At 37.8% G+C, this 21,976-nt stretch overlaps 1 protein-coding gene across 2 annotated transcripts in view; it reads left to right on the top strand.

The window, feature by feature from the left end:
• The window catches only part of LOC124594992 (sodium/hydrogen exchanger 9B2-like), a 98,021-nt gene that overhangs the window by 37,997 nt on the left and 38,048 nt on the right, over positions 1 to 21,976 (top strand). For both annotated transcript variants that reach the window (XM_047133534.1, XM_047133533.1), the window contains exons 2-4: positions 13,436 to 13,517; positions 17,872 to 18,207; positions 18,300 to 18,482. In XM_047133534.1, the coding sequence (XP_046989490.1) occupies positions 18,056 to 18,207; positions 18,300 to 18,482 (335 nt within the window). In that variant the 5' untranslated portion in view covers positions 13,436 to 13,517; positions 17,872 to 18,055. The remainder of the gene's footprint in view (positions 1 to 13,435; positions 13,518 to 17,871; positions 18,208 to 18,299; positions 18,483 to 21,976) is intronic.

The following is a 21,976-nucleotide window of genomic DNA, read 5'->3' as shown; positions in this document are numbered from 1 at the left end:
CGATGTGAATCGCCATAGTTGTCAGTGAGATTGACAGAGGAAGCTTGTTCCATTACGTTATAGTAAACACTTTTTTGTTTTGTTTTTGAGTTATTTAATGTAAGTTAAGTCATTTATATAATTCTTGTTACCTCACTTACCTGAAGAGTAATAATATTTTACAATATCAGAGTTTAAACAGCGTCTTTTGCATACAACTGTAGTTCTTGTTATTTATTTCAGTTTGATAGTTTATTATGTGGATCATTAATACTGACATGGAGTCCAATCGGGAAAATTGGCCGCACTACTTGTCCGGCAAAGTGGCCAAGGTACCACTCCAATAAGAGTTAGTAATTTCCAAAAAACACACATAATACAACAAATAAAATTGACTTCTAAACCCTTCTGTGTCCAAAGCTATCATCCCCATTCCATGGCTTGTGAAAATTTTAAATTAACTAACTTATATTATTTAAAACCATCTCTGTCCTGTTATATTTGGCCTAACACAAAAATCTTTAATTGAAAATGCTCTGCTGTAGCTGCCGGGTGTTCTTTCAGATAGCAAGGCAATAAGACACCTAGAAAATGTGTCTGGGGGCGACGGCCTTGCCGCAGTGGCTACACCGGTTCCTATGAGATCACCCAAGTTAAGTGCTGTCGGGCGTGGTCGGCACTTGTATGGGTGACCATCCAAGCCGTCATGCGCTGTTGCAGTTTTTCGGGGTGCACTCAGTCTCGTGCCAGTTGAGGAGCTACTCGACCGAATAGTAGCGACTTCGGTCAAGAATACCATCATAATGGCCAGGAGAGCGGTGTGCTGACCCCATGCCCCTCCTATCCACATCCTCCACTGAGGATGACACGGCAGCCGGATGGTCTCAGTAGGCCACTCATGGCCTGAAGACGGAGTTAGAAAATGTGTCTGGGAATCAGAAAAATGAACATTGAATCCTGTTGTGATGGCATTAGCCACAGTTACCACTTCAGTATGGAAAATTGGTCACTATGTAAGCCTTCAGAAAGTTGCATATGGTTCTAGTACATTATTTTCTTCTTGTATTATTTTCTTTTTCACTTTAAAATATTTGGGGTTATATGTTATAAAATGTAGATTCAAAATGTGTCAGTTGAAAGCTTATATCAATAACCATATGTTTGTGAAAATTCGTTCCTATTCCAGCAGCCTCTTCCTCCCCCTCCCCCCTTCCCTCCTGTTCCTTACCCCTCTTTTCTATGCGGCCCGAGATGTCACCCTACAATGTCAGTATTGGTTCTTATGCAGAAAAGATTGATGACCACGGATCTACAGGACCGGTTTAAGGCACAGGCAACACAAGCTACAACTTGGGGTGCCGAGCTGAGAGGGGCACCATGACCATGGACGCGACAACTGTAATATTTGTATACACGACATATTACAGTTATTAACGGCCACTTAGGGTGGCAAGCTGAGAGGGGCACCAGGGGTGCAACAACTGCAAAATTTGTATACAGGGCATATCACAACTAGTAAAGGCCTCTAGGGGGTGCCAAGATGAAAGGGGCACTTGTGTAAGATTTGTGTGCAGTGTATTTCACAATTAGTAGTGAAAACTGATATGGATGAGAGTGAACAAAGGGAAAAGGAGGAAGGGAGAGGGCACCAAATGATGGTCTTGAACTGCCCCTTTTCATCTAAGCGGAATCCTCGTACAAATAAATGTGTGTTCTGCTATCAGTCATCGGCAGCATGACTGAAGCATTTAGAGAGAGACCTGTGGAAGTAGGCCTTCCTTATGTATTTTGCTGTTATACTAGCAGGAGCCTGCTGTTGCAGGTACAGACCTGCAGCTGGCCCTGGAGATTTTGCAGGTGCGTAGCCCAGCAGTACCCTTCCTTGAAAGGACTGACTCTCTTCATGACGACCTAAGCTATGACAATGGTACTGAGCACTGCACAATACCCAAAACTAACAACCATCTTGCCATTGCATGATCTGTTGCAGATAGCAAGAAACTGGTACTGTTCTTACTACCCGACCAGACTGTTGCAGAGGTTTTTTTCCCTTGGCACTTGCTGTGGCACTTTTTTCTCTCTGCCCTTGAAGCACAGCTTTGGCAGGGGTGTGCCAGATCACTGCAGAACAGCTCTGCACCAAGGCGACTCATTCGACATTTTGTCATAACATGGAAGAAGAAAATTGAAAACCGCAGTTTTTGCACATCCGTGGTTTTGGCATAAGAGGGACGATATCGTTTAAAAGTACTACAAGTATCCATACTGTAAATATGGAAACGTCATTGCAATTGCTGCTCTGCTAACTTATGTTCTCCATGGATGAGTAGAATTTCTACTTTCTCTTCCTTGGTGTGCATTGTACTCACACAAATTTTCAACTGAAGACAGTTGACTGAATGCATGGTGTGCATTACTCCTGCTTTCCATTTATTTATTGTAAGCTTCAGTAAGTGGACAAGTTATGTTAGTCCGGGTACATGCGCTGTACAGGAGTCTCAAAGTACGCTTCTTAACAAAATCAGGTTTATGTGAATGGTGCACTGGGATACATATTTGGACAGATCTTCAGGAGAGGAAGTAGATGACTGAATAAAAAACTATTATTTGCTGTTTAAAAAAAGAATGCTATTTATATCTTTGTAATGAATGAAGTTACAAGAAAGGCACTCATTATAGTTAATGTACCCCTGGTAGCTAAACATCATTTGCTTGATACATTTTTTATTATGCTTCTGGACAAAAAGTTCTTTGGGGTGGTTATAATAAATAAGACACCCTGCATATACCACAAGCATTTATTTATATCAAGACAGAAAAAAGATTTAAATATACAGATTGGGCAAAGTAAAACTGTCACAGAAAATATTTATAAGGTTGACATGCGGCTGGCCATAGCCACCATTGACATTGTTGCAGTGCTGTGCATTGCAAACTTTGCTGGAGGTTTCACAAAAACGCTTCTAACCTTAAAACTCTTGTGCAAACAGATGTGCACACATCTTCCATGAGTTGTACTTCGCATAATGCTCACAATGAACTTGCATTGTTTTCTTGCAAACACTATTTTGAGTTGCACTCTGCTGGTTGCTTAACACATCTGTTTCTCTCACTCATTGTCAGGTGTAATCACACAGTAGCATACTGGGTACTGAGCACACAGGAGTTATACATGTGCAGATGACACACAGCAACAGATTGGTGCATTGAAATCACAGTTTCCAGCATTTTCTGTAACTGGCAGATCTGTTCATTAACAAGGGTCAGTTCCACGTCATTCTTGTAAATATTTTCTTAGTCGGTTTTGATTTCCTCACCCTGTACAATATCATAAAAATACTTCAGCAGCAGGAACTTTCTTGCGTTTAAAACAGTACTTCATGTATTTTTCTGTACTTGTGTCCCAGCTTACCATTTGGTAAGATGTAGCCATCCTACTGGTTTCCCAATATTCCTTTGTGCTATTTGTTGGACAGGCAGAAATTTAGAAAACACTTTAATTTCTTTCTCAAATTATCTTTTTAATCTCTGCTTTAAAGGGCTGAGATAGCTTACTGAAAATAATTCAGTGGCATTTACAGGATCTTTATCCATTAGTTGTATAGCTTTGCTTTCTGTGCAATGGTCATTCCTTTTCCTTGTATTGTACTTATGCACATCACAATTTAATTGCTCTCTGCAGTTTTCTTCACAAATAAAATTGTGTAATGTATGTATAATATAATAAGTTCTTTAAATGTGTTCCTGTAGAATTGTCTTGAGGAGATTTCAGCAATGTATCTGATGGCATTTGTAGAATTAGGAGTCTGTTTGCATGAAAGTTTGTAGTACAATTTCATACCAGAATACACTAAGATATGTGTAAAAAGATCAACCTACAGTAGTACAATTTCTGTAAAACACCTTCATGTGTAGTGCTGGCTATTTTCATCATTAGATATCTGTAAGCTTGTTTTCAAGTAAATTTTTTCAGTGTTTGGTTCCCATGTCATATATTGGTTCATCACAACAGGTAGTGTCTCTACAGGCAATGTTACTGGAGTATTTTTAACCTTCACATCTGTAATATTGCTTTAGGTGTTTTCCTCTCCCATAATTTTTTTCTGTGCAGTCCACACTTTAGAAACTTATCTCATGCATTATTACTACAATAAATGTTACTTTAAATTTACTTTTCATTTTCAGTTATTTTCTGTTTTATGCAAGATTTCATCATTATTTCGTATTTGCATGGCTGTTTACGCATGAAACCCTTTCCATGACTGCCCAACACAATGCATAATTCATCAATCATGCTGTTTGTCTGCTTCTCACCCACCTGTTTACTTTCATTTTGCTTGCCAAAAATTATTTACAGCCAATGCTTATACTCTACCGGTCTATTCAAGTTTGTTTCATTTCTATCTTCTTGTCAACAGTTCTAATCTATTCATTGTAAAGAGTTTATCTAAGATCCTTCCTTCTTGAATGAATTTCTGGGCTAACAAACACACAGTCTTTTTGTATTGCTCTGTTACTTTTCATTTTTGTTTTCAGCCTGTCAGTTAATTTAGTGTGGTCACATCTTATCTGATTATTTCCAGGTCCTTTTCAGGTGAACCCACTACACAGTCCTTGGTAGGAGCCTCATGTTTTGATGAAATTGGTTTACAGCACCATTACTTTTGACACAAGTTTTTGACTCACACTGCACTCAGTGAACTCCAAACTTATTGTACAGTAGTTATTGGTGGCTCAGTGGTGAAATGCCACATTAAAAAACCAATGGTCTTGGATTTGATTGGTCAGTCTAGGATTTTTATCTGCCACTTATCACATCTTTCATATCTGGCAATGTTTGTTGATGTGAAAAATGCCAAGTTACACCTTTGTTTGGAATCTAAGTTAAACTGTAGGCCCCTCTATAACTGGTTGGCTAAGTCAGTTCAGAAAGGCAACCACATGTCACCTCCAACAGGACCATGCCTATTAAATCATTGTGGTATTCAAAACAGTCTTCAGATTGATGACTGCTTTATTTATTTGTATCCAGAAGAAAAATACAAAACTGTACACTTGCACATATACATTGCACTATCTGTCTACCAGATGAACCAAAAGAAAGAACAGATAAATTTCATATAGAAATAAACAAGTCACAGAATAACAGTGCAAAAAATAATAATTCACAGTGCAAAAGGGAAAAAAATAACAAAAGGGAACTGGTAATTATTCTTTCAATGTTCACGCAAAACCTACAGCTTCAACATCATACTGTTATGGCACCCCCTATCCTTACACTTCACCTCGGAGTTAGCTCAATATCAACGAACTCTTTTTGGTGATGAGAGACCAATGTGAAAGACAAGAACATCAAATGTCTTTAAACTGTCTAATTCAGTCAGTGTTAAAATCAGAAGCAACACAGTCTTAATTCTTGATGGTAGGTTTGTCTTGCACCAAGTATTGTGGAATACTAATGAAATGTTTTCCTCCATCTTTAAAAAGTACAAACTATGCCAAAAACCACTTTGGGTCCAGTTGCACCATAATGTTTGATGGACGCCCTGAGGAGGGAGCTGAGAAGAGGATAAAATCTGCTGAATGTGCCTAAAGAGCCTGCATTGTGTCATCCACTTCTTTTTTATTTGATGGGACAATGTCACAAAGTATGCCAAAAGAAAATTTCTTAGCAAACAAATTCAATAAGGAATGTCTTATCTCAATGTTGACAGTAGATTTATGTGGTAAAGGGTATCGAGTCAAGTAGGCCATTGAGGTGGCAGACACCGTGACTGTTGGCACATCCATAGAAAAATCAAGACAGTGAGACAGTGTCTTCATTGTTGGGGAAGATATTGATTTTTTTGGTGCTGCTGAATGATCACATAGCTAATAGCAGTGAGCAGGAAGAACCTGTCACCAATATCTTCCTTATTAAACCTGGAAAAATGGAATCAAGACACATACATTTACACCCCCAACAATTCTAAACTCTCTGGAGAAGCCAAAAATAATGTGTCATTTCATCATGCCTTCAGTGACTGTGTCTCCACCTCTGCATTTTTTCAACAGAGCAAAATCAAATTTATAAACACATTTAAAAAGAATGCAAACATCCAACACTTCATCTCAGACTTCATGGTTCCCAGTGCCACTTCTGATAAGGTCACTGACATAAGAGTGAAGTTCATTGTGCACATGTACAAGGCTGGCAGCTCCAGACCTTTTGAGGAAATTTGTCTGCAACTCTTCCAGAGAGATATATCAAAAATTAATAACTATAATTTGGTTTCTCCAATGAAATTTTCACTCTGCAGTACAGTGTGTGCAGATATGAAACTTTCTGGCAGATTAAAACTGTGTGCTGGCCTGAGGCTCGAACTTGAGACCTCTGTCTTTTGTGGGCAAGTGCTGTACCAACTGAGCTACCCAAGCACAACACATTAACTATGCTCACAGCGTTACTTTAACCTGTACCTCGTCCCCTGCCTCCCAAACTTCGCAGAAGTTCTCCAGCAAAACTTGCAGTCCTGGCACTCCTGGAAGAAAGGATATTGTAGAGACATAGTTTAACCACAGCCCCTGGGGGATTTTCCAAGAAAGAATGTTTCATTCTGAAGAGGTATGCGTACTGATATGAGACTTCCTGGTAAATTAAAACCTAGTGCCAGAGCGAGACTCGAAATTGAGTCCTTTACCTTGCACGGGCAAGTGCTTTACCAACTGAGCCACCCAAGTACAACTCATGACCCATCCTCACAGCCTTACTTCCACCTGTACCTCGTCCCCTGCCTTCCAAACTTCAAAGAAGTTCTTCTGCGAGACTTGTGGGTTAACTTTCCTGGAAGAAAGGTTATTGTGGCTGTAGCTATGGCTAAACCACGTCTCTAAAATATCCTTTCTTTCAGGAGTGCTAGTTCTACAAGTTTCATGGGAGAACTTCAGTGATGTTTGGAAGGTTGAGGTACCGGCAGAAGTAAAGCTGCATGGATGAGGCAGAGTCACACCTGGGTAGCTCAGTTGGTAGGGTAATTGCCCGCAAAAATCAAAGGTCTTGAGTTCAAGTCTTGGTGTGGCATCTGCCAGGAAGCTACATTCAGTTTGGCGTGTTTGCCTCCCTCCAAAGCCATTGCTCATCAGCACTCTCTCAGGATATACCTGCAGATTCAGATTTGGAGCAACAATTAGTGGGATCCATTGAAATGGGGATGGAAGACCCCAAAAAGCAGTCTGAGCCCCCTTGCAATGATCCACCCACTACTGCGCTGGAACTGCTAAACACAATATCCTGTATGTGCAAGAAAGGGTGCCAAGCAGCTTGGTTCAGTATCAGGCAAGTGTCTAAAAAGTGCTTGGCTATATGCAACAATTGTAAGGAGCTCTCATGCCTCAATTATCTAACACAAGAGGACATCTTCCTTGATTCGACACAAATCAATGATGAGATTGACGTCATCGAGGAGGAAAGCAGTTCAGATCCCGTGCCAGAAGAAGGCAAGTTGGAGGATGACATTTTCTCCTTGGAACCATCTTCCCTGAAATGCAGAAAATATAAAAAAGTAAACTGCAAATTAATGTAAATACAGAACTGCTTAAAGAATGTAAGAAAGTATCTCTCATCAGTTTTTTATTGTAGCTGAAGTATTTTTCTGTTAATAAAACTTTCATTTGATTTTTTTAAACCTATTTATCATCATCGTGGGCTGGAATGGTAATTGGTGTTAATACATAGAGCTTATACCTATGAAGAACGGTACCTACTGTAATTGCAATTAAATTTGAACATTTGGATGAATGTGGATGATTTTGAGTTCAAATTTAATATGACTTCACAAAAAGTCTTAGCAGGATTTTAGCACAATGAATACTTTCACGTTTTTATTTGTATCTTTGTAAATGAGTGAGTGAATTTTAAAATTTAGTATCTTATTTTACACAAAATTTGATGCTCTACAATTTCCATGCTTCACACTTTTCACTTGGAGTAGCCATTTTTGAGTTGCAACCATTGGAACATGAACATAACTCACTTTTCCATCAAGTTGGTAAACATCGCTGATCCTTAACAACCGATTCTGGCTAAATGGCTGAAATGATTTTTAACTTCTAAGAAGGTATTTCTGTGCAAAATTGATGCCCTTTCAATTTGGGGCTACAAAAGTTTTCAGTAGGATATATTGTTTTCTAGTAAACAAATGGGAACACAAGGAAGATGCATACTGGTCATTTGTGCAATAATTGCAAATGAAGGTGGAGCAGTAACTTTGGCAGCTTTATGTATGCAAATTCTACAATGATTGTGTTGCCTTGGTTCGAAACTTCCCATTTCCTCAAATGTCATAAGAAGATGAGAAAATGTCCATCTGGAATGTGGAGACTTACTACTGTCATATGGGATTATTTTCTGGGGTAATTCATCAAGCCAAGCTAAAGTTTTCCGGGCACAAAAACGTGCAGTAAGAATTATATGTGGTGTGAACTCAAGAACATCCTGCAGAAGCCTGTTTAGGGAACTAGGGATACTAACTACAGCTTCCCAATATATTTATTCCTTAATGAAATTTGTCATTAAAAATATATCACTTTTTCAAACCAACAGCTCAATTCATGGAATCAATACTAGAAATAAGAATAATCTTCACAAGGATTTAAAGTCACTTAGTCTTGTACAAAAAGGTGTGCATTATTCAGGAACACACATTTTCAATAACTTGCCAGCAGCCATAAAAAGCTTAACAACCAATGAAATTCAGTTTAAGAGAAGCCTAAAGGATTTATTGGTGGCCAACTCCTTCTACTCCATTGATGAATTTCTGAGGAAAACCAACTGATTTGTATATAAGTACAACATAACTTCTGCACAATTTCAGTGCAGTAATGTGTTCACTGAAAATTTGTGTGTGTGTGTGTGTGTGTGTGTGTGTGTGTGTGTGTGTGTGTGTGTGTGTGTAAGTATAATCTAACTTCTGCACCATTTCAGTGCAGTAATGTGTTCATTGTAAATAAGTATTACAGTAGTTGTATTAGATGTTTCTTACCTTATAAATAAATATAAAACTTTTTTATTTTAAATTCAGTGCAATAGTATTTGTAAAATGACTCTTAGTGTTCATTAAAAAATGACGATCATTCCACTTGGGACCTGTGGAATGGTACATTAGCTTATTTGTTTTAGTTTAAATATTTGTCATGTATTGTTGTTTTTCTGACATGTTCCACATCCTGGAGGACCTCCTCACTACGGATCAATTGGAATGAAAGTAAATCTAATCTAATCTAATGTTCATATCTTCATAATGAACAAAATTACGAGAAAGGCAATTGTGCTGGTCAATGTCCCACTGGTAGTTAAACCACATTTGTTTGATACACTTTTTAGTTTGCTTCTGACAAAAAGTTATTTGAGTGGTCAACATAAATGGAACACCTTATGACCTAACATCCAAGAGAGAGAAATTCCAGGAAGGGTGCATATACCGACTTAAATGCCAAACTTGTTATCCACAGATGGACAAAGACCTGCTCTAGGTTTTCTCATGCATTATGGTCTTCAGCTGTATGTATCTATGTTGCTCCTACACATTTTGTATTGTCATTTACCCACCTTTTATTAGTTCATAATCTTGGGCTTTCCTTATTGATTAGAATCCATCAAATAACTTCCTTAGTCCACCCTTATCCACTCCCCCAGTTTTGTGTTTTGCTCACCATCACTTACTTTCATAACAGTCAGAATTACAGCGTCTTATTCTGTCTGTTCCCTGATCAGTTGACAACAGCATTTGACCAGTGATGGAAGCTTTTAATTTTACATGTGGCCTGACTCCAGCATGTAATGGTCAGTGTCATGTCAACTTATGGCTTGGTTTCAATGAGTGTATGTAATTTTGGCCTTCATTTCCAAATTTTGTGGCCTTTTTACAACAGTTTAAGCTATTTGATGATAAGTGTTTGATCATGTGACTTTAGACACAAAACAAGTTATGACAACATAAATAAGTCAGTTGTATTTATAGAAGATTTTTCTGGGGAAATGAAGAGTGAAAGATGAATTGTCTATGATGAACCTATAGAGTTGCTGGAAAATAAGGGACACAGTAAGAAGCTGATGAAAGATATTTGTAATTACTAAATTGTTATGGTATCTAAGGCCTAGAATATTAATCATTCTATAACCCAAAATATATGCTCATTAGACATCCAGAAAAACATTTTCATTATCAGGAAGCACTATTATGTGATAAGTTTAATATCTCAGCATTCCATATTGTTATTGAAAAAAAGATTAAGGAACTAATGTTAATGGTAGTTCAACAGCCTATTTCATGGAAAGAAAATGATGGTGGAGAAGCTGTTCTGAATATAGGTTGTGAATTGAATGAAGAATTGTTGAGATATCCATGACATTTCAAAGGCTTTTTTTTTTAAAAAAAAAAGTTTTGGTAAGGAAACTTATTAAACCCCCAAACTAGACTCTAAACCCCCATCTGTAAGTGAGATCCAGACAATACTAAATCATATGGAAAATTTCAAGGCATCAGTGGAAAACCAGAAACAGCCGAATTAGGGAAGTATGCTAGCAAAAATGCAATTGTCTTACTCCAGAAACTTTTTGAGGAGATATGGAAGAAAGGAATCATTCCAGAAGAATGAAAAATGGCCCTGATACAACCTCTTCACAAAAAGGTCCTAAATCTGATCCCAATAACTATAGAGGGATTTCCCTGTGGAAGATACTGTCCAGAGATTTACTAAAAAGAGGAGAATCCCAGTTGAGTTGCCAGGTTAAGGAGTATCAAAGGAAAGGAAGATCCTGCCCTGAACAGATCTTAAGCCTCAGAAACATTTTAGCATATCAGAAGCAGAGGGCGAAACTGTATATGGTGACTTTTGTAGACTTCCAAAAAGCTTACTTTCCATAGACAGAGAGTCGTTGTTCAATATTTTGGAGTAGTTTTGCTTGGATTCTAAACATCATAAAGGAGACACTCATGAATACGTCCTCTAAATTTAGATTCATGGGTGAACTACTGGAACCTTTTGAGATCAGTACAGGGGTCCGACAAGGAGTGGTCTCTCACCCCTGCTGTTTAACTGTGCACTCAAAAAGGTTGTGAGGGAATGGAATGCAAGAACGAGGGGGGGAATAAGACTTGGAACAAAAAAACAAAGGAATCACAGTTACGTGTTTGGCATTTGCTGACGACATGGCAATGTTTTTCAGAAATGTGGGAGGAGGCTAAAAAACAAATTGTCGAGTTACAAGAGCAAGCAAGGAAGATAGGACTTAAGATTTCTTATGAAAAAATGAAGATTATGACGAATATACTAGATACTCCTAACAGAATTAAAGTAGGAGCCAAAAAATAGAGGTGGTTAGGAGTTTCAAGTACCTAGGGGAATGGATTGAATGGAACAACCTTGAAGGGAAAGCAATGGAAGCAGGAAGGAGCAAAATGGAACTAGCTTTCCAGAAAACCAAAAACACATACAATAAGAAAGCCCTCTCTTGGAACACCAAAATAAGGTATTGTAACATAGTAATTAAGCTGGAAGCACTCTATGCATCAGAGACACTAGTCATGGGGAGGAAAGGCCAAATGGAGAAATTGGAAATCAAGGAGAGGAAAATTTTGAGGAAGGTCATGGGTCCCAAATTCCAAAGTAACAAACAAGTTTTCTATAGAAACTCCAGATTACCAAAGTCATGGTAAAGAATGGTACAGCAAATACTGTGACCAAAGACAAAACTAAGAGATTCCAAGTTAAGATCAACACCAGGAAAAAGCGATTCAGATATCAGAGGAGGAAAGAAAGAATAGAATGAAGAACTATTGGGAGAAAAGGAGAGCACAAGCATCTAAGAAGTGATTGATCTGACATACCCCAAAGATGGGTGATTGGAAGTGGGGGGAAGGGGGGGGGGGGGAGGGGAAGGAAACTTATGCCTTGCTGCCTCATAATGGCTATAAAAACCAAGTGGAATAATAAAAACAAGAAAATTATGATGAGTGAGCAACAAGATGATGTAAAATTTGAGAAATGAATCTCTTGTCAAATAACAATATTATGAAAAGGATAGTTGCTACTCACCATATAGCGGAGATGCTGATTCACACATAGGCACAACAAACATACTGTTCCAAAATGAATTTTTGGCCAAAAAGGCCTTTGTCGACACACACACACACACACACACACACACACACACACACACACACACACACACTCTCTCTCTCTCTCTCTCTCTCTCTCTCTCTCTCTCTCTCTCTCTCTCTATGAAACAGTTTAGGAATCTTTAAATTAGTGGTAAGACATGCAGTTGGTTTCAGTCTAATCTGAGCAGCTGGAAGCCGATGGTTGTTTAACACTGTCACGTAACAAGATTTTGTACTAGAATACACTATAATGACTTGCACTTCAACATTATAAGATAACTTTAAGATCTTTTTATATGCAGATGATATAAGATTGTTACATATTTACAACAGAAACAGGATAGTATAGAAAATCATTTTCTTGAGAGAATCTATTCTCCCATTCTCGGTTCATGGCTAACAGAAAGGCTCTTAATTTCAATAAATCACAATTTGTATTTTACAGCAAGGACTTATTTAAAAGAAACAGCAGTATTTTTTCTAGTGAACTCAAAAATGTCCATAATCTCCATGTTATGCACACATTCTTAGTTATTGTTCAAAAAAGAATGCAGCACTTTGTAACAAACAATGTTTTTTGAGTTCACTGGAAAAAATACTGCTGTTTCTTTTCACTATAATGTACCATAGATCCCCAAACGAAAAAGCTGCCCAGTATTTGTCTGTCTGCAAGTAGGCTAGCAGGAGTGACTGATAAAACTACCATCCAAAATCATTGACATCCATCTGTTGTAGAATCTTAGAACATATTCTGAGCTTAACTGTAAGGTGGTTCCCTCTCATTCTGATACTGAATGACCTGCTCTACTTTTCTAACATTTTCCAAGTTATCCTTCTGTCCTCCCTCAGGAAGAAACTAATAGTTCCAAAAACTGCGATAATGTCACAAACATTTATATGCGTCTATCAGCAGTACTAATGTTTTGCCTCATGAGCCTAAGTACTAGCCAGAAATTCTGTGTTAGATATCTACCAAAATTTAGTGATCAGCATAGTTTGAAAGATGTGCATGAGAGAAACAGACATGCAAAAATCTAACTGCAGAGTGAAAGAGCACATCATTATTACAGGTTTAATAGAAACATTTGTGAGACAAGTTTTCCATTTCCATTGTTTTGTAAGTATATGTTGATTTTTAAGAACTTCTGTCAGTTTACATGAAATTTGTATAACATAGATTGAATACATCAAATGAAACCTAATTGTTCTGTGAGGGCTCAGCTGAATTTACTGCTTGTAATTCCTAACAACAAGCTTCTTATGCAAATTGAAAATAAATGCAAAAAATATTCATCAGTGAAATTTTATTGTTGCAGGAATTAATGAGCCTTATGCTGAAGGCCCTAGTGATAAAACTGACAGAGAAAGAGGAGCTGTTACTTCCGATAAACAAACAAGGTAATGTCAGAATGTGTTATATGTTCAAACTCTTTTGTTAATGGTGGTGGTGGTGGTGGTGGTGGTGATAATAATAACAGCAAGTGGATTTATGTTTTCATGTACTTATGTAACTGATAATTATAGTTTACTTTAGTGTTTACTCAAGTTTGATCTCCAGTGTTTGAAATCTTCTTAATGGTTTTAACTGAAAAGTGCACCACATTGTAGCATTTTGTAGCACACAAGTTTTGCTTTGAATTTTCCAATCCCAAAGAAAGCAGGTGTTGACGGATGTGAGAATTACCGAACTATCTGTTTAATAAGCCAAAGCTGCAAAATACTAACACGAATTCTTTACAGATGAATGGAAAAACTGGTAGAAGCCGACCTCAGGGAAGATCAGTTTGGAATCCTTAGAAATGTTGGAACACGTGAGGCAATACTGACCCTACGACTTATCTTAGAAAATAGATTAAGGAAAGGCAAACCTACGTTTCTAGCATTTGTAGACTTAGAGTATTCCAGTCAACATTGTCAAAAGCTTTCTCTCTTTCAAATGCTGAAGGTGTCAGGGGTCATATACAGGGAGAGAAAGGCTATTTACAATTTGTACAGAAACCAGATGGCAGTTATGAGTCGAGGGGCATGAAAGGGAAGCAGTGGTTGGGAAGGGAGTGAGACAGGGTTGTAGCCTATCCCCGATGTTACTAAATCTGTATATTGAGCAAGCAGTAAATGAAACAAAAGGAAAATTCAGAGTAGGAATTTAAAGTCCATGGAGAAGAAATAAAAACTTTGAGGTTCGCCGATGACATTGTAATTCTGTCAGAGACAGCAAAGGACCTGGAAGAGCAGTTGAACAGAATGGACAGTGTCTTGAAAGGAGGATATAAGACGAACATCAACAATAGCAAAACGAGGATAATCAAATGTAGTCGAATTAAATTGGGTGATGCTGTGGGAATTAGATGAGGAAATGAGACACTTAAAGTAGTAAATGAGTTTTGCTATTTGGGGTTGAAAATAACTGATGATGGTCGTCTAAGTAGAGAGGATATAAAATGTAGACTGGCAATGGCAAGGAAAGAATTTCTGAAGAAGAAAAATTTGTTAACATTGAGTATAGATTGAAGTGTCAGGAAGACGTTTCTGAAAGTATTTGTATGGAGTGTAGCCATGTATGGAAGTGAAACGTGGACGATAAATAGTTTAGACAAGAAGAGAATAGAAGCTTTCAAAATGTGGTGCTACAGAAGAATGCTGAAAATTAGATAGATAGATAGATCACATAACTAATGAGGAGGTATTGAATAGAATTGGAGAGAAGAGAAATTTGTGCCATAACTTGACTAGAAGAAGGGATCGGTTGGTAGGGCATATTCTGAGGCATCAAGGGATCACCAATTTAGTATTGGAGGGCAGCGTGGAGGGTAAAAATCGTAGAGGGAGACCAAGAGATGAATACACTAAACACATTCAGAAGTATGTAGGTTGCAGTAGGTACTGGGAGATGAAGAAGCTTGCTCAGGATAGAGTAGCATGGAGAGCTGCATCAAACCAGTCTCTGGACTGAAGACCACACCAACAACAACAACAACAACAACAACAACATAAGAACACACATTTACTAATATTTGTGGCCTCAAAATTGTTTGCATTAGTAAAAATGTGTGTGTGAGTGTGTGTGTGCGTGCGTGTGTGTGTGTGTGTGTGTGTGTTTGTCAGAGAGATAGAGAGAGATAGAGAGAGAGAGAGAGAGAGAGAGAGAGGGTGAGGGGTGGGGGGGAGGGATTGGGACGGGGGGATTGACCTGTTCCATCACCAACTGTCCTTTCAGTCTTTCACTGCTCCCTGTTCATTCCCTTTCTACCCTTTTCAAGCTACCACTTCATCCTGCAACAAAATATAAAAAATGATTTTAACTTTTTATGACTGAGTAAAAATTAAATGGTTACTTACTTTGGTAATATTACCAGCAGAGGTATAAAACTCAAATTATTAATACAAATAAACATTGCCTTTTATGTAATTTGCTTAAACGGGGAACATAAGGGGATGGGTGTTGAGATGTTATATGGGCAGTGCCCTTCTCTACACACAGCCACTCTTCTTTATGTGTACATGTTAAGGTCACAAAGAATGATGATAGATGACAGACTTATACAGGCTGATATGTATGTAGATGCACTGTGAGATTGACTGTGGTAGCAGTTTGAATAGCCTGGTACAATAAAGCTTTATGTAGTTGTTCTCTAATTGTTGAGTTTGCCATTTGCACGACAGCTGCCTGGTCCCTGGTAGTACAGCCTAGTTAGGTGTTGGTGTAACATTCATAGCTATCCCTTAAATTGGTTGGTGTAATTATGAGTTAGCTTTTTTTTAATGTCATAAAAATGTTTCTTTTTTAACCCCAGGAATATCAACAAGAAAGAGGGGGGCCTTTAAGCCCACCTTTTGTAAACATTGTTCTCTAGTCTAGCACTTTATATTTTAAAATAAAAAAAGTAGTTTTAATGAATTCCTCTATCAGGTTCTATAATCGATTTAAACTTTTGCAGTTGAACTTAATCAAGAAACTTAGGTGAAATTATGGTAGTCATAATGTTGTTCCCCCTCCCCCCCTCCCCCCTCTCTGTGCTCTGAAGTAGTAGAAGATGTGACTTTCCACAACAAATTTTATGTTAAATATTTTCAAGTTCTTGACCCAACTTACACATCAGTGTCTTCTTGTAAAGTATGTTTTTAATGAAAGTCAAAACCAATAAATTAACAAAATTGGTATTACAAAAAAATGTTTTTGTTGTGGCATAAAGTACATCCCAACCGCCCATTGATAGGGTTGATCCACTTTCTTGAATGTACATAGATTTAGTGAAACACCTGAGTTATCTCCACGGAGCCTCAATTTAAGAATCGTTTCTGTAGGTAAAGGCACCCAGGATGATACCATGTATCTTGACTTACAGAAGCCATTTGATGTAATTCTGCACTGTCGTTTATTGAACAAAATATGAACTTAGTGTGTATTGGATCAGATTTGTGATGGAATGTAGTACTTCTTAGCAGACAGAACTCAACACATTGTTGTTAACTGGAAGAAACTGACAGATGTAAAGGTAATTTTGGGAGTAGGCAACCTAAGATGAGTATTGTGGGGCTGTCACTGTGTGCAATATATGTAAATGATCTAGCAGATAATGACAGAAGCTCCATGAGGTTTTTGGCAGATCTCAGCATGGCATCTGCATTTCCTACAATGAGTTTTATGGGGTCATTCCACTTTAGGTCAATTTTATGGTCGATACTGTTCCCAGTTTTTCACCAATAGTGTAATCAAATGATAATAGATATCTTCGCCTATTTATCTGCAATATGTGACATCTATTTATACTCCATTTCCAGTCCTTACACCAATCATCAATCTTCAGCAGCTCTTCCTACATTTTGCTGCAGTTTTGTGGCATTGTAACTTTCCTGTAGACAACAGCATCATCATCATCATCATCATCATCATCATCATCATCATCATAGAATATATGCCTTATCTAATTTGTGCATTAATCCTTTCCATCGCTATTTCAGTAACTGTTGACAGTTACTTTTGAACAGTCTCACATTTCTACTGATCCTTCACACAGACATGTGTGAACCAATGAATATGTCAGCATTTCATCTCCATAAACTTCAAAGACCAAGCAGTGAATCTCCACCCCTGTCATTATTTGGCCATTTAGACAATTTATAATGTCCTCCTGAGATCCTCCATTCCATCTGTTCACTTGCCTTACCCTCAGTCCCAATGCTGACTCTTCTCCCCATCTCATTGCTACCCCACACTGTCCCTATTTTTTCATTAACCTGCCACCCGCTCTATCACCTATTCTCCACATTATCCTCACTGTCTCTACTTTTCTGCCAACCGTGTTTCATTCACTCTCTCTCACCTACTATCTGTTCAGCTTTCCTTTGCTCCCTGGTCATATTTGTTTGCAATGCCAGCTCTCAAGTCTCACAAGGTACCCCATTCCTGTGGCCATTTCTGAAGTTTTTTTAGTAACTTCTATCTCTTTTCCTTTTACTTAACTGAAACAAATCCTTTTAATTACATTGTAATGTGAATTAACTGTTATCTGTGTCTCACAACCCACTTATTTCGTCATGTTCTCAGTGTACATTTTTTCTTATGAGAAGTCCCCTCCTAACTGTCTATAATTTTAAATAAATAGTTTAATTGTGTATATTCTTAATACTGTGCTGCAACTTCATAAATAGTTGACACTTCTAAAATATTGCTCTACAGTATAATTAGGAAAATGAATTTGAGTCATAAATTTAATTCACATATCATTTAATTTATTCTGCTTTGTTGCAGGGGATGTTGTAGAAGATATTTGGAATGGCTGACAGAGTCATTACATCCAGTCAACTTATGCCCTGAACTAATATGGCCACTTAAAAAACTAACAGCTTTAATTCTTTTACTGCTGTTTTGGGGGGCAACATATACTCTAATTAGAAATGAGATAGCACCAGGAGGAAATATTTTCACCTTACTGATGCTTTTCTTATTAGCTTACATTGTGGGGCAACTTGTGTCATTGATACGGTTGCCTCCTCTACTAGGAATGCTACTGACAGGCATAGCAATTCGCAATCTTCATCTCTTCAATTTGTCAGGGGTATATATGGAAGTTGTTTCTTCACTGAGGTATGATTGCAAATGCTGTTCGTCATATTATATTGCCTTACTTTACAAGGACGTGCTACTAGATACACTTTCTCACAATATTTTTGTTGCAGGAAAATTGCTATGACTGTCATTCTCATCAAAGCTGGTCTTGGTTTGGATGCTCAAGCCTTGAAACGTCTTAGTTTAGTTGTTATAAGGCTAGCATTTATACCATGTCTGTTTGAAGCATCCACTGTTGGTCTGGTTTCTCACTACCTGCTTGACTTTCCATGGCTTTGGGGTTTTCTACTGGGGTATGATATAAAATTTTATATATTTATAAGTATTATGTATTAATATTATGAAACTAGAAAGTATTGGGTGGGTTACAAACAATGGACTAAGTAAAGAGGGCTGTATAGTTGAGACACTCAGTAACAGGTTGGTGGTTACTCAAAAAAGAACCTCTTTAGTACAACACAGAAAAGAAGTTGTTCCTTAGAGCTGCCAATATGTCACAGTAATGTTGCTTTGTGTGTCTGTGTGCTTTGAAGAATAAATTAGTTTCATAAGTTGAGGTACCACATTTCACCTTGCAGTTCATGACATTGCTTTATGGTAGATGGTTGCCTTTACTCATTCCATTGTTTATGCAGTATTATACACTTGATATAAAGTCTGACTTTTATGTAGTAAACTACAACAAAGTAAATATAAGATGTTATATTCATCAGATGCAAACAGAAGTTCATATAAACAGTAGCTGTTAGGGAAAAGATATCTTCATCCAACAAAGAGATCAAGGAATTGACGATTAATGAAAATAATCAGGTTCTGAAAAGATAATAAACTGGGTGGATAAAAAATCTACTCGCCAAGCAGCATCAGTGCTAAACACATACTGTGTAAGAGTTAAGGAAATGTGAAGCTTTTGGAGCCAGTGGCACGTTCTTCTGGGCGAAGGGTCGAAGGAAAGGAAGAGGGATGAAGGAAAAGGATTGGGAAATGTTTAGGAAATGGGGATAGTTATGGAAAAGTCACTCAGAACCCCAGTCAGGAGTGGCTTACCAGATGGGTTGAGAAGGAAAGGTGCTTTCTGCCAGAAGAAGGAGCCACTGGCTATGAAAGCTTGCACATTTCATTAACTTTTATATGTGTTTTTTCCTGTCACCATCTGGCGAGGAAATTTATCTGTCCAATCATATTATTATAATATTAATATAACACAGGGTGTATCAAAAAGAATCATTCAGTTGTTCTGAAACTAATAAACAGATACTGTGAATTTTGTTTTTGATGAACGGGAAACTCAGAAAGATTCTTTTTTCATACCTTTTCATACGTGTTCAAAATGCCCACCCTTGAGATGCACAGCATATGTTAATGTGGCATTCAAATTATTCCCACACTGCAGCGAGCATATCTTGAGCACCAGCTTCCACAGCTGCTGTTATGCAGTGTCTCAGTTTATTCATTGTTGTTGGTAACAGAGGCACATAAACAGAGTCTCTTATAAGCGCCCACAAGAAATAACCATATACAGTCAGGTCTGGTGACCGTGTAGGCCAGTAATGTAGGGCTTAATCATTTGGTCCAGTGTGACTGATCCATTGTTCAGTAATCCTTTATAGATCTAAAAATTCTCACACTTCCAGATGCCAGTGGGATGATGCCCATCCAGCTGGTAAATAAGGTTGTTCGAATCAGTCTCCAACAGTGGGAAAAGAATGCTCTCAAGCATATCGAGACATGTACTTCCTGTAAAAGTGTTCTCAGCAAAGTAAAATGGACCATACACCTTTTTGCATGAAATTGCAAAAACCCACATTAAATTTTGGAAAGTCCCTCTCATGTTGTACAAATTCATGTGGTTGTTCCATACTCCAGTATTTTCACATTGTGATGGTTCACGAAGAAAACTGTTATCCTCCACTCCACACATCGTTGTTTGTCACCTTCACAAAGAGCTTGCAGCAGCTGAATTATGTATGGTTTCACATGTAGAAGTCAACGCAACACACGCCAGATGGACATCAGGGGCATGTTGTGCTGTGGAGCTGCACAGTGAACTGATTTCTGTGGACTCCTTGTGAAACTGTGGCAGATGTGTTTGATGTCTGTGTCAGGCACTCGAGGATAGCCCGGCAATTTGCCTGTACATAAAAAACCTGTTTCTTGGAATTGTTCATGCCATTGTCAAATGCTCTGTGCTGTAGGATTCAGACCATACCTGATACGAAGGTCACGCTTAACAGTTATTACTGATGTGCACTGCACAAAACGTAGACCACAAAACACTTTCTGTTTCCCGACACCATTTTTACTAGAACTGAAGTGGGCACTCACTGCTGCTACCTAGTGGGAGCCATGTAAAACTTGAGAGTTTGCTCTTTCCAACAGTACGTTGTTCAGGCACATATCTCAAATAACATAATAGTTATGATTTTTTAAAATTGGATGATTATTTTTGATACACCCTGTATAATAACAATATAAGTCGGCTACCAGCTCAGAAAGAGCAGAAAGAGCACATAAAAATTTTCTTAAAAACAAATGATTGGTGTTTCTTAACTGCCAACAAGTCCACATGGACAGAACTGAGAACATCACACCCAACCATTGGTAAGATATAAAACTCAATATCTTGAGAATGAAATGAGATATCCTTCTACTCTCAATTTCAAATAAAATGTTGATAGCTTGTCAATGTTTCATTCACTGCAATGTATGAGCTAAAATCAACCATATGCAAAGCTTACACAATGTGTTTTTACCTCTGGAAACTCTTTAAAATTTTGTGCTATGTTTTATTTAATTTGATGCAGTGCAGTAAGTACGACACATATCAAAGAAATTAGTTCTTTATCGAGAAAAGATATCAGACTGTAGGTGTGCAAAAATCAAAATTTTTTCACTTTGTAGATTTTGAAAAATCGGATGATAAGGATTTCTTATTGGTCAGAAAGCCTTCTCTCAGCACAGGCAACGTTGTACATAATTTGATGAAGCGCAGTAAGTATGATGGGTAATGAAAAGGAATTCAGTTCTTCATTAAGTGAAGAATCAGACTGGAAGAGGTGCAAAAATCAGTTTTTCTCACCAACAGTTTCTGAAAAATCGGATGATATGTATTTCATATTAGCTGCAATGCTGTCTCTCAGCACATGCACCAGCAGTACGGCCATAACAAAAGCAGCCTCAGCATGGAATGCAACAATTGTAGCAGTGAAATGGTTTAGGAAAGGTGCAATTTATCCTAGCTTTCCAAGCCAGTGACTCCTAATGGCAGAAGTATTGAAAGGGAAGAAAAAGGGATGAAGGAAAAGGACTGGTGAGGCTTAGAAAATGGGGAGAGTTAATGGAAAAGTCACCCAGAACCTTAGATGAAGGGAGAGTTACAGGACAGTACAGAAGACTTTTTCTGTGAGAAGAAGGAGTCACTGGCTCCAAAATCTCACACATTTTCTTAACCTATATGTGTGTTTTGCCCTGCTGCTGCTTGTTGAGTAGATTTTTTGATCTATCCAGTTATATTGTATTATTGGCTCCTGATTAGTCAGTTAGGCCTAATTTCACACAAAAGCACATAAAATTTATCAAACAAACAGTTGATTTATGATTATTGTGGGTGTGGAACATGTCAGAAAGTATAACATAATACTCACTTCTGTGGTCATTTGTCATGAGATTGTCAAGATATGGAAATACATTACAGTAAACTGGAATTGCTAATATTTACAGAATCAATACGCTGTCAAAATGAATCATAGCTATGCACTTTTAATAAATTTGTCATACACAAAATACC

The sequence above is a fragment of the Schistocerca americana genome, chromosome 2 (assembly GCF_021461395.2).
Source record: "Schistocerca americana isolate TAMUIC-IGC-003095 chromosome 2, iqSchAmer2.1, whole genome shotgun sequence".
NCBI lineage: Eukaryota > Metazoa > Arthropoda > Insecta > Orthoptera > Acrididae > Schistocerca > Schistocerca americana.
Note: the sequence above shows the minus strand (reverse complement) of the source record. Positions and strands in the feature narration are given on the sequence as shown.